A 13668-nucleotide genomic window follows, 5' to 3' on the forward strand; every position below is an offset into this window, starting at 1 on the left:
CAGTTGCACTTTGCAGAATTATGAAGCCATCAGTGTACAACCTGCACTGATGTGTTGTGCACACCATCTGTAATGAAATTTACATCCTGGAGATTCAAAACATCCTAAACACGTATTTTCTAATGTATCTTGTTCTAGAATGATGTAAATGTCAAGATTTCATAAGCTTCTCATATCTATTTTAGCTGAAGACGACAATATACATGCCATGCACAAATTCCTCTCCCGACTACTAACTTCTGGAAACGAAGGAAACGAGAGTTAACACACCCAAGGAGGAAGAAATATGCAAAAAGAAGAAATTCCACACTAAGTATGTAAGCACTTTTGGGGGCTTATCACACAAAGAGAAATAGTTTTGAAGAAGAAAGTGAAGAACAAGAAAGTTCATGATCTGAAACTACATCAAGATTAAAAAAAGTCATATTAAAACCTAAGATTAAAAAAGGACAGGAGACCTAGTACAGAAGAATATAAAACTTGGAAAATCCCAAAATGATTTCATGGTGTCATCTGGACCCACCCTACAGTGTTTTACAAGATCCAGGTTAAATAAATTGTACCTGTATTGGGGTTGATGTGAATGCTGAAAAACAAGTGTAAAGGAAGAGACTTACTGTAAGCTAACCTTATGCTGACTGTTCTGCAATGTAAATGAGCGCAGTTCACATAATTTCTCTACTGAGGGAGGCAACAGGCAGCATATAAATGCAAACAACCTTCATTAGACACATTGTCATGAGTATATTAATCATGTCAAGAAGCATCGCTGAAGTTTCCTTCAGTGCAATTTAACATACCTTACTTTATTAGGATGCACTTAATTTCACTATGTTTTCTCCTCATTATCATTTATGATGACCAATTAAAATGTTTGTGTCTGCCTCCAAGCAAATTACTTCTGTAATTCTGGTAGCTGAAATCACTGCTCATCCAACACTTCTGTCATCTCACTCCATCAGTGTAATATCTTTCTTTGCCCAGTCTCTATTAGCATTTTAAAGGGAAAAAGCTTACGTGCATTGGATAGTTAGGCGTAAAACTAAGTCTTTTACACTGTGGACGTGAAAAAGTAGGCTTGTTCCCCTGTTACACAGCCTTTGTGTTTTTTTCCTTGGAGTGACGAGCATAACTCATATAGTCAGTAAAAGAACGTAATGAAGCAACAGAAGCCTTGGCCATTATTCTCATATCGGTCTCAAAGTTGTGTGTAGTTTAACTGTAATTTCCTTTGGTCAACGCATGCAATAAATTCAAATACACAACAACTTTACTCTTCCCATTTCCTCCAAAGCCTCCCTGTCAGGGTTCTATCAAGAGCTTCTCAGGTGACAATGTAACAGAATGTGCCACTCTGTATGTTCCCAACATTCATTTATTATTATTCTAAAACCTAAGCGTGAGGGCATGATTTCTTCTCAACCTTTCACAACAAAACTATGAGCTGTTTATCTGTCTGTAGCTGCTATCTCCTGGCTTCATGTACATTAAGATAAGATTAAGACATCTGGAAGTTAGCTGGAAATTCCGATGAGACACAGTGCTTCTGCTGTGGAACTCGAAGCAACCAGAAATGGCTGACCAACACCTGGGATCACCAAGCTTTGTTTAAGAACACCTTTATCTGCAGATTACCTTGGGCTCCTGGAATTAGGGGTACAAGGCTTATTCCTCAGAAGCTGCTGGAGCCCAACTGCAGAGAAATGGAATTTGGCTTATTTTTTAAAGAAACGTGTGTGTTCTTATTTACATGACATGACTTTCACATTACAGTAATGACTTTCAGAGAAATGCTGATAATTGCAAGGATGAAGAAATAGGTCTGAAGACAGCACTGCCTTTTAGAACAATTATAATTTCATTAAAATAGGAGCATAACTTAAAGATAGATTTTATTCTCTTTGATGATTTACTCATGCAAACTGCACATAAAAGAAAACAGTACAGTTTGTGAAACATGTCAAATGTAAAGACCCCAAATGCTAAGTACAGAAGTAGTGTGAAATACGTCTCGAAACGTATCCGTGGTAGTACAACTAATAACTTCTCTCTATTTGTCGAACACAGATTTTAATGGTTCTTTTTCCAGCCCCACTGTTAAATTCATTAACTGTTTACACGTCTCCTATACACTTATGTAGACTTATTTTACAAGCGCGACAGTTTTGTTATAAAAAAACTCCACTTACATAAATATGATTTAAAAGCCTTTGTGTTTAGGAGAACAAATTATAGTATAATCAATGAGGCCTTCTCTAGTCCACCAAAACTACAATGAAAAGTGACTGTATAGCTTTCTTGCAGAATTCACATTTTGTGCCTTTGCAATTAATTTCCTTCTCACAAGAGGTCCACTGTATTTCACCATGCTGGAAACGTTCAATAACTGTTACAGGTTTTTGTCTTGAAATTGGGAAAGTAAGACCGTTAAACACGTGAGGTTACCAACGCAACTTTCTTAATTTTAAAATACAAAATATTTAGGATCCTTATTATTTTCATGCTTAAAGTTCTGCAATGATACATATATGACTTAGATACTTCTTTGTCCAGTTTTCATTATAGCGTGGTTGTATATATACTGGAGAATTATGATTTTCCTGTGGATCAATTACAGTTTTAGATTTAAAACTGAATCAAATTGAAACTTGATGGCACCGACACTTTAAAACACATAGTATAATGTGGAGAAGGAAGAGCAAATGAACTACACAACCCATTATAAATGCATTAAATCTTTGTTATATACATAATGGAATCCTGCTTTACTGCCAGTTGCTACTATGCATCTGGTTTTGCTATTATACAGAGTTTTCTGACCTGAAAGCACACATCTACTTTTTTTTAAACAACTTAATCTATTGTAAAATATTGTACTGTATTTTGAACATGAGTACAGAATCAAAATAGATAATGGCACATTTAAAAAACTCAATATCCTACAGATGATTGGATAATGAGAAAAAGTGTACCTACAATCATCTCATCAGAAACAAACTACATCATGGAATGTTAGTTATCCAAGTTCGCAGCACAGTAAATAACATTTTAAAACTGCAATCACCTATCAGCCAGCATCACATTGAAGGCATCTTTAAACATTCAAGCAAAAGACTGCTGGCATTAACTACGGAACCATTCTCACGCACACACCACACACACCACATCATAATTACATTGTTTCCAAGATACGGTAGATACTGATTATTTTTTTTCCCCCACAAGAAAGGTATCAAAATTTTTGCTACTAAAAGATGACAGTGCTTACACGAGAATTAAGTACAAGTTAGCTTGCAAATACAAGACAATGACAAAAAAAAGTCTTGACTTGTCTGAAGGATTTTAGGCTCTTCTGGCACCCAGAACCATGAGTAAACTCCTCAGTCTGTGACTCAAAAATCCATAAAATATCAACCTACTTTAGAATACTAAGTATTCCATATTTGATAACCCTGTATTTTACAATATGCTTACTGGTTTCAGACTAGCAACAAAGGGTACTTATGGAGATCTGTTCTGACCGGAGAAATAAAGCTCTCCTCCCCCCTAAATGAAAGTGTTGGAGGGGACAAAAAAAATCCTACCTGACACCATTAAAAAATAATAATAAAAAAATCAAATCTATTTAGTAATGATCCTCATTTAGGACAGGTTATGTGCATAAGAGTTCTGTATCTCGTATACTGTACTGGCCCTATTAAACAAATGAACAACCCCAACAGTTAAAAAGCCACCCAAAATGCTATACATAAAACAACCCAAACATTTTTCTCCCAATGTTCTCCCTCTCGTAATGTGCAAAACAACAAAAAGGCAAAAAGACTAAAAGCAAATTTACTGTTACTGTCTTTCTCTTGCCTAGTGCTTTATGACCTTGCTGACGTTACAAAGTCAATAGGGACTATGCAGAACTTTGGTATAAAAATGTCACATAATATTACTATCACAGTCTTGGGGATGACCTTTCGTAATTCACCCCAATGTTTGTTGAAATAATACCAAATTAAGAACGAAAAACCACATTGTACTGTACACACACTTTACACATTAAGCACAAAAATAACTAGTAAAACTAATACTTAAAAAAAGAAAAGTCTTTTGCAAAGAGACCAGAACTGGTGTTCTGTCTCACCTTCACCTGCCAATTGTTAAAGCCAAATTTAAGTTGGATTTTTAAAAATGAGTAATTTTTAAGCTACAATTTCTCCTAGATGGAGACTGGTCTTTTGTTGGTTTCCCTTTAAAGTCACAAATGTGTATCTAAGAAACTGCTGCAATGCAAGTTTTTAATCAACTTCCTGAAGGCTGCGCCTGGGAGGGAGGTGCCATGACAATCTGAGAGAGCACGGGCTCTGTGCTCTGGTCGGCCAGCTGCGTCAGGACGGAAGTGGCCACCGCTTCTGCCTTGGAAGTCGAGCTCACGCCGTTGGAAGTGCTGACTGAACTGTGCTGAATAGCTTCCGTGTGTGGACTGCTTGGCACTGATATGTCTTCCGAGCTGTCATCTTTATCTGCAGCTGAAGAAAAAGGATTTATTTTTTTCCTCCGCAATGCAGACCACCAACATCCCAAGTAACAACAACTGCCCCCTAAATTATCACAATTCCTGGTGTCATGAAGTACAGATTGCAAAACAACCTTGCCTTCATTTCTTAAAGAAAATACTATTTTGCAAGCAAAAAACATGAACTGCGGTATGAATGTTCAGGAAGCAAGAATGTTTTCACATCTTCAAAGTCATAATGAAAACTATCCTATTTCCTGCCTAGTAAATCAGCTGGTGGGTACCATGCCCAGGTCTAATGATGACTGCTCATGTCAATAAGCAATATTTATAGATGAAAAACACTACCAGATCTCTTGGTGCCGTGTGAATTGGTTTTAGATTTTTAATATTCTCTGTTACTATGTTTACTTAGTAATCAAACAAGAATAATTCTACATTTGGGAATTAATATTTGGGAACATGAATGTGATAACTGAAAAAAATATTTAAGTACTGTATTAATCAGACAATACTTCCACAAAGTTTTAACTCACATTCTTTAACAGAGTGAGGTTCTGTAACTTCTTTAGCACACAAATGTCTCTCAGTAAGATTCAAAATTGTCAAAACTAATTTTAAGAAATATCTTCAAGAATACTTCAGGTGCTCTCCACAAAACCAAAGTGAATTAGCCACACATTTGCATCAGTTTTTCTCATGTCAGAGGATGAACAGGTTATAAAACAGCTCTCACTGTGAAAAACAAGAACTTGCAAAACGAGCATGACTTAAAATACCTTTCTTGCACAGACATCCTAGTCATGTTAAAATCCTCATTTTTTTGCCAGTCGCAAAGGTTAGCCAAGGCAGTATGCAAATGCTAATCAAGCAAGAGACTTGGTTAAAGACTAAACATAAAAAATGGAAACAAGCCTACTGTTTTCACAAGTATGAACACTGAAATGATAACTTCTTTGTAACACTGTACTATTTAGCGTTTTCAATTATTTTGCACGGTAGTTCTATATGCTGACTTAAACCCAGTATACAGATGGAACGCTAGAAGTCCCTTTGAAAACACTATGACTATTGCATAACATCACAATATAGAGAGATACACAGAAGAAACATGAACTATTGCTTGTGACAAAGAAATGGAACAAAGCTGGGTTTTCTCTAGATCTGTCTTTGCAATCCTTTTCAGATTTGCTTGAAATTGGGCCTACAAATTGTCTAGGGGAAAAGATGACACTGTAGTATCACAGCCTTCATAACTCTGAATATGTGACAATGTTCTTGTTTCCACAGCAAACCAGGCTAGCAACAGCAATTAAGCATGAATAAACAATGCTGAAATGAAATGTACAATGTACTAAGGTTTATATGCCATACTAGCTATGGGTAAGAAGATTCACTAAATTAGCTAGTCAAGTGCCCAACACAAACATATTTGAGCAATCCCATGCATACAAAGAACATATTCCTCTTCAAAACCCGAAAACAACAATTCTATTATCAACCACTTCTGGAAAAGGATGGTAAGGCCAAAAAGGATAAGTAAGTAAGCAAAACTGCTATATTTCTTTTGAAGAACTACTGCCTAGATGAACAAGGTAGGAATTTCTCTTATATCGATATTAAAAGAGCATGGGCATAGTAATTTTTAAGTATCATGTTTTTCTCCATGAGACCAACTATTTTACAGATGCTGCATTTTTTTCAAAACCAGATCTTTCAAGCATTGAAAGAGAGAGACATTTGTGATCCTTAATAGCGTTTGACCATTCAAGAAGAGTGTCAATTCAGTTAACAGCATTCAACAGGATTTCATCTTTCACTTCTATCAAGACCTACAAGATATCCCGTAAAAAGAAGAAGGAACACAAGCAAACTTGGTTAAAAACAGAAACTAGAGCCACTTCCTGAAAAATACTGAATTACTCATTATGAGAGTAGCATATTCTTCCACTCAGACAGAATTAAATGGCAGCAAGTGGGACAACGTGTATCAGATACACCCTCCCCGCTCTAACACCCGCTCTTCCTCTTCAGAGCTGTTCTTATTCTCCTATGAATCTCAGCCTTCCTGATATGTTTTTTTTTGCTGGTCCCCGATTTCCTTGTTGGCCAAATCCCCCATATCCTCAAGAAAAAGGGTTAGTTTTAAACGTTACAAGCCTGAGATAGAGAGGAAGTAAAGTAGAACATGAGCTTTCAATCTAGAAGGAAGGGCTTCCATTGTTCTGTGTGTCGCTAACTTAACTCAAAAGAAATGTCTGTACTAATATCACAGTGGAAAAGGCCATGAGAAAGGTCTGATAGGCTCAGAAAGACTGTGGAAGAAACAGTTATGAGGAAACTTATTAACAATGTACAACGGAAGATTCTGTATCACTGAGCAGATGAACATACTGTGCTGAAGAGACAAAAACACAAGATTCACGTATTTTCAGATGCCTGAGGCTAGAGGAGGGGTTGTAGAGTAAACAGGTAATTATATAAGATAGAGATCTACCCCTAATTTATGATAATAAATTTGACTGGAAGCATACATCCTCTCAATAACTCAAAAAGAAATATGTAGAAATGAGGTACCGCCCTATTTTGATTTCCTTCCAAATCCTTCCTTTTGTAGCCGTAACTATACAGGAATAGCAGCCAAAAACTACTTAACTCCAACAAAAATACAAGCTTAAAAAAAATACATCACTCTATTTGAAGAATTAAAATCAAACAAGAAAATCTACTCTATGATTATAGAATACTTATAGACACTTCATTGCATGAGTGACTTCTTTTCTTAAGCCTCAATACTGGGAATAAACACAAAGGCTGTTAGAACACAGGAAAGTCATTCAAATTCCAACAGATTTTTTTTCTTTTCTTTTTTTCCTTAGTTCACCAGAGAATTGCCAGGCACAGGACTGTGGCTTCAAGAGTGCAATTGATATATATCAGAATCATAATGTAGCTAGCAACATAGAAAAATGCCTAGGTATTTCAATTTTTTAAATGCTCCACCAACTTTGCCTTAACCAAGGAAAATGCACAGTCCAAATTAGAAACCAGTCTACAAGAAGCATATTAGAAGGCTGAAAATTTACAGACCTACATTGCATGAACTTTTCCTGAAAGCTATATAATTCCTAGACAGATTCTTTCTTATCCTAAGAAAGAATCTACCATTTTGGTAACATAACATGGGCTAGACTGGTCTACAGAAAAGATGTAAAAAACACCGAACAACACACAGAGAAGATTTTTAAGGATGCAAAATAAAGTATCTTTTCAGAGGTGTCAAACTTTGCTATCACTTGCTTCTTAGCATTGTTTACTGATAGCTTTTAGTAAGGTAAGGAAAGATTGATTTCAGGCTTCTGAAGAAAAAAACCCACTAAAATGGGAACAAGTATTCAAGCATTGACGTGTGATCCAGAACTCCTTTCAGTTCCCCGATAATCACCAGTCAGGAAGCCTCATGGTAATTCTCATCAGGCCACCCATGAACTATCAAGGAGAGTCTAGAAATGCTCATTTCCACTGAGCTGGCCTTTGTGACTATCCCCTGCAGCTGCTGAAGGACTGTCGCCTGTCCAGAACTGGCTGTGGGAACACTGTGGTTCAAATTATTCAACATCTAAAATTGAGCAGTCACCTTCTACCATTTCTTTAAAACTAACTGGAGAAAGAACACAAAAAGGCCCATTTAACACTACTAACATTGCAGCCTCTATTTATCTTCCTTTATATTCAGTTTTGTACAAACATTCTTGACTATTATATCATTTTGAAAAATTACCCAAAACACCCTTTTTTAACAACTCTAATTTTCACAAGACATTTTACTTTCACAAGTTTTCATCTTTTTCCTGCTCCAAGTCCCAAACATGCCTGAGAAAAATATAAGATCATTGTTTCTAAAGTCGTCTACAATCTGGTATAGAAGAGCTAAAATAAAAAAAAACATGGCACTTTCACTCTTCTCTAATGTTTAAAGACGTGTTCAGCACAAATAGCATCCTTCTTCAGGAAATACAGAAGTTTAAACTGGCTGAAAACTCAGACATTGTAGCAGAAATTCATCCATACTGCCTCAAAGTGCAATAACCATTTTTCTGGTTTCTTTGTGGTGATGACATTTGCTTTTGAAACAGGCACAAGACTTTTTAAATAAGGAAAATATGATCCCAAGAACAACCTTAGAAAAAGAAAGGAGTAGCTGCACTTCTGCACTGTCACTTGCCTGAGACAAAAATGTGCCCGGCAAATCTGAGACATCTTAAAACTATGTAAAACTAAGTGCCAAAAATACCCTGAAAAGCAACAGATTATCTTTGCTTATTTAAGTGTACCATAAGCTCTATTAAATTGTGGGCTTAGCTGTTTAAACATGGACTGCATAGTACAAACTGGCACTGTCTCAGCAGTGCAAAACATTGAGCACTACAGGAGCTCTGTAATCTCTTCATTTTTTTTCCACAGAGATAGCCAAACCACTCAATAAGCTTTTGAAGCAATTCAATGTAGATTACTCGATGAACATAATATGTCTATTTAGAATCATAGAATGGTCGGGGTTGGAAGGGACCTTTAGAGATCATCTAGTCCAACCCCCCTGCAGAAGCAGGTTCACCTAGATCAGGTCGCATAGGAACATGTCCAGGTGGGTCTTGAACACCTCCAAGGAAGGAGACTCCACAACCCCTCTGGGCAGCCTGTGCCACTGCTCCGTCACCCTCACAGTGAAATAGTTTTTTCTTATAAGTGGAACTTTTTGTGTTCCAGCTTCATCCCATTACACTTGTCCTGTTACTAGCTACTATAGAAAAAAGGGATGTCCCAACCCCCCTGACATCCACCCTTTAGGTATTTATAAATGTTAATAAGATCTCCCCTCAATCTCCTCTTCTCCAGACTAAACAGCCCCAGTTCCCGCAGCCTTTCCTCGTATGAAAGATGTTCCAGTCCCCTGATCATCTTGGTGGCCCTGCACTGGACTCTCTCCAGCAGTTCCCTGTCACTCTTGAGCTCAGGAGCCCAGAACTGGACACAGTACTCTGGATGAGGCCTCACCAGGGCAGAGTAGAGGGGGAGAAGAACCTCCCTTGACCTGCTGGCCACACTCTTCTTGATGCATCCCAGGATGCCATTGGCCTTCTTGGCCACAAGGGCACATTGCTGGCTCATATTTAGCTTATTATCAATCAGGACTCCCAGGTCCCTCTCTGCAGAGCTGCTCTTCAGCAGTTCGACCCCCAGCCTGTACTGGTGCATGGGGTTGTTCCTTCCCAGATGTAGGACTCTGCACTTGTCCTTGTTGAACCTCATGAGGTTCCTCTCTGCCCAACTCTCAAACCGGTCGAGATCCTGCTGAATGGCAGCACAGCCTTCTGGAGTATCAGCCAGTCCTCCCAGTTTGGTGCCATCAGGGAACTTGCTGAGGGTACACTCTGCCCCCTCATCCAGCTCGTTGATGAAGATGTTGAACAAGACTGGCCCCAGAACTGATCCCTGTGGAACTCCACTGGCCACAGGCCTCCAACTTGATTCTGTGCCATTGATCAGCACCCTCTGGGCTCTGTCAGTCAGCCAGCTCTCCATTCACCTCACTGTGCACTCATCCAAGCCACACAGCTTGAGCTTTCTGATGAGGATGTTATGGGAGACAGTGTCAAAAGCCTTGCTGAAGTCAAGGTAGATGACATGTGCTGCTCTCCCCTCATCTAGCCAGCTGGTTATGCACTCATAGAATGCTATCAGGTTGGTCAAAACAGGATTTCCCCTTGGTGAATCCATGTTGACTCCCCCCGATAACCATCTTATCCTTCACATGTTCAGTGATAACATTCAGTATGAGTTGTTCCATCACTTTTCCAGGGATGGAGGTGAGGCTGAGTATTTAAAGATACTGTGAACACTGTTTTCATGGATTTATTAACTGTAACCATTTTTTTCTGTCGCAAGTGGTAGTCTGGGTATGTCACTTAGCCAACATGTTTTCCTTACAATATTCACACACAGACAACGTGAAAAAATCCTTATAGAGGAATGGCATAACTATGATTCATGTTGAACTTCTACTTTCAAGAGACTTTTCAAGAAAATGGGTGATTTGTGTTTCTAACATCCCTGCTTACTATTTTTTTCCCCACTGATTAGTAGTTTAGTTCTTATTCATTTTGCTTTCCTTAGTAAATTAGGAATGTCATAGTCCTTTTCTGAGGGCAGAAAATAAGCATTACTAAAATGGCCATTCGTTAATTCTTCAATGAAGAAATTCTTAGCCTGTAATTACTTTGCCAGTTGAAGACATATGTTTAAATATTTTTTCATGCCAATTCAGGAACACACATCCTAAAAACATAAAAATTCAAGAAACCCAGTTTGGTGGTTTTGAGGTTTTGTTTGCTTGTTTTAAAAAAAAGGCCACAAACCCTTGCATGTATAATGTTATCCTAGTAGCTTTTGTATAAAATTATGTTGTTCTGTCAGATGGGAGCTATAATGGCCTCATCCCTGCAGCAATCATTGTTAATATAAATCCCAAACATATTTCTGTACTGTTCCAATTTGCTCCAAGATGCTATATTCCATCTTGTCAAAATGACTGGAGATCAAAGGACCAAGATTTATAAGCTCAAAACTGACAAAATCAGTATTCTAAATATATATGGCAACAGAGAGTTGCTAAATCTCCCGAATCTTTTAAATTAAAAAATATTGCCCATTCTGATGAAATTGCTTACAATGACTACAAGTAAAGATGGTGGCCATTAAGTTTTATCGCAAGCACCTGAGGATCTGTTTGCATCCAATACAAAATGTTCCTTTATTCTCCTGAATTACTGACACTGGCAAATTAAAATGAAGTGGCTACATATGGCAGAAACAATCTTCACATTTACAAATATCCTGAAATATCACTAAATCATAAAAACGAAAGCTGTGGGTTATATATTATGAATGTTGCCTAATGCATTCCCAGCTCGGTTATTTGTAACAAATTTGTGTACAATGGACAAAATTGGCCATTTATTCTGCAGCAGCAGCAGCTGGTTCTAGGACAGTGTATCATATCCAAAAAGGAAGTTTCATGTCAGGAAGGAATGATTAACCTTTAAAATGCTGGAAAGATGTAAAATCAAATGAGCAAGTTTAAGCAAAAAATACGTATTAGAAAAGCAAAAAGCTACTGAAACTCTCAGCATTCCCTTCAGTAACTGCTTTGTCAAATACTCTGTTTATAGAAAGGTAGTTGCTCAATGTGGAAATCAAAAGAATCCAGAAGACACTGTACAGTAGGAGCCATGAACCTGCATCTGATTATTTTAACGGTTTGACTGATCCTGGACATTATGGTAAATGAGGACAGCTGTTATATTACCTCCACTGGAATCTCATTACAATGAAGGCAAAAAAAAATCCACACGGACCTTTCACTGTACTAGGCTAAAGTAAAGCCTAGAAAATGGTTTTTCATGTGCTCTTAATACTTTAATTACATTTTCCAAAGCAGGTGTAGTAACTGGTAGTCCTTAAATGCTAATTATCATGTGCATTTATTAAACCAACATAAAACCTTCAATGTTATGCAATATTTCAACTGAAATGACTTAAAATATATTTCTAAATATCACATTCACTCCTGTCTTCCAATAACCTTTGTGATTTTTTTTTTTTAAAATAAGCTTTAATGTAATATCAGAACTGCAGTTCTCAGTTGTAACATTCATTCAGTTCACTCTGGCAGTATTTCATAGATGCAGCCTAAGGCTATACGTAATGGAACATTACTCACTATGATAGCCAGATTTCTTCTGCATGGCGGTTACAGGGCAATCTTTATGAGCCAGAAGAAGCTGTTTCAGCTGTGCCACTTCATTTCTCAGCAGGGTGACTTCATTCTAAAGGAGAATAAAGTTATGTACTTTACCAGGCTAAAACTACACATATTTTGAAGGCAAGTATTAAGTTTTATAGGATTTTCAGGTGTTCATTTAGAGGTAGATAAAATACAAGAAGTTTCCATTTGGTACATATTGCAAAAGTGAATCAATTTCTTTTATCTCAGAATACATAAATATTAGCTGAAACATGGCTAACTATATTATTTTCTTAAAGTAGGAAATGGTACTTTAAAAAATACAACAGACATTTTCCAGTTTGCAGGCGCAGAGTCTACATATACTCTCATTCACATGATCCAGCTACAGTAAGACTCTTCTGCCAGGTCTTGTGATAAATTCTAATCAAAGTAAACCTACATTTAACTACCCACATTTTAACAGATGCTGCAGTTAACATTAAAAAAGGTAAAGAACAAAAAAAATCAGCCAATGAAGAATGATTTTTAGTGAATATATATTTGTACTTGAGACTCTGAAGAGGAAAATCTCACATAATGGACAATAACCTAGTAAATGTTTGTTCATTTCCATATTAATTTTCTCTTTAGTAAGCATACATAAACTTACACTATGAAGGAATCACTGATAATGACAAAATCCTGGAATGTCAGCTTATGTCCCTAAAGTGGAGTGTAATCTAGGAGACAGCATCTGCAGAATCTAGTTCATTTCCAGGCTGTGCCTTTTCACTGTTGGGTGACCTTGAGCAAGGTCATTTTACTTCTTTGTGCTTCAATTTCCCCATTTGTAAAATGGAGGACAGTGATACTTACCTTGACTGTAAAGCAGTGCGATATCTACAGATGAGCACTACATAACTGCATTATATGTGACAATCCAAATTAAGAATGGTAGGGCATTTTGATAGATCTGATTTCACTTTAAATAGTAGAAAAATATTTATGTATCTACACAGTCAAGTTATCTGTAATGCTTTGTGATCCCCATATCTTGTCACAATGTATGTTTTTCACTGGTTAATTTATTTTCAGTATAAATCCTTCAAGTATAGATATCTGAAGTTACTTCAACTGTAAGAACCTTTGCACGTTAGCGTAGCATAACACATGACAATTGCTTGGAAAATGCTTAAGTTTATGCATTTGGGAGTGAGTTCAAGAAAAAACAAACACAGGAAAAATAGATTGCAACTAAAATTCCTTGGGAAAAATAACCCATGAGAAAGTCAATCTACTTACTTGCAAGCTAAAAAATAAGAATACAATCAGAGATGAAAAAGGAAAAACAATTTTTAAGAACAGAATTTGTTAGGTT

The 13668-nt window shown here is 37.0% G+C and overlaps 1 protein-coding gene across 4 annotated transcripts in view; it reads right to left on the reverse strand.

The window, feature by feature from the left end:
• Nucleotides 1–433: 433 nt before the first annotated feature.
• ATF2 (activating transcription factor 2) overlaps nt 434–13668 on the reverse strand; it is a 51974-nt gene continuing 38739 nt past the window's right edge. For all 4 annotated transcript variants that reach the window (XM_062004505.1, XM_062004506.1, XM_062004507.1 and 1 more), the window contains 2 exons: nt 12285–12390; nt 434–4517 (listed from right to left, as the gene is read on the reverse strand). In XM_062004505.1, coding sequence (XP_061860489.1) covers nt 4291–4517; nt 12285–12390 — 333 coding nt within the window. In that variant the 3' untranslated portion in view covers nt 434–4290. The remainder of the gene's footprint in view (nt 4518–12284; nt 12391–13668) is intronic.

The sequence above is a fragment of the Colius striatus genome, chromosome 11, assembly GCF_028858725.1.
Source record: "Colius striatus isolate bColStr4 chromosome 11, bColStr4.1.hap1, whole genome shotgun sequence".
Taxonomy (NCBI): Eukaryota; Metazoa; Chordata; class Aves; order Coliiformes; family Coliidae; genus Colius; species Colius striatus.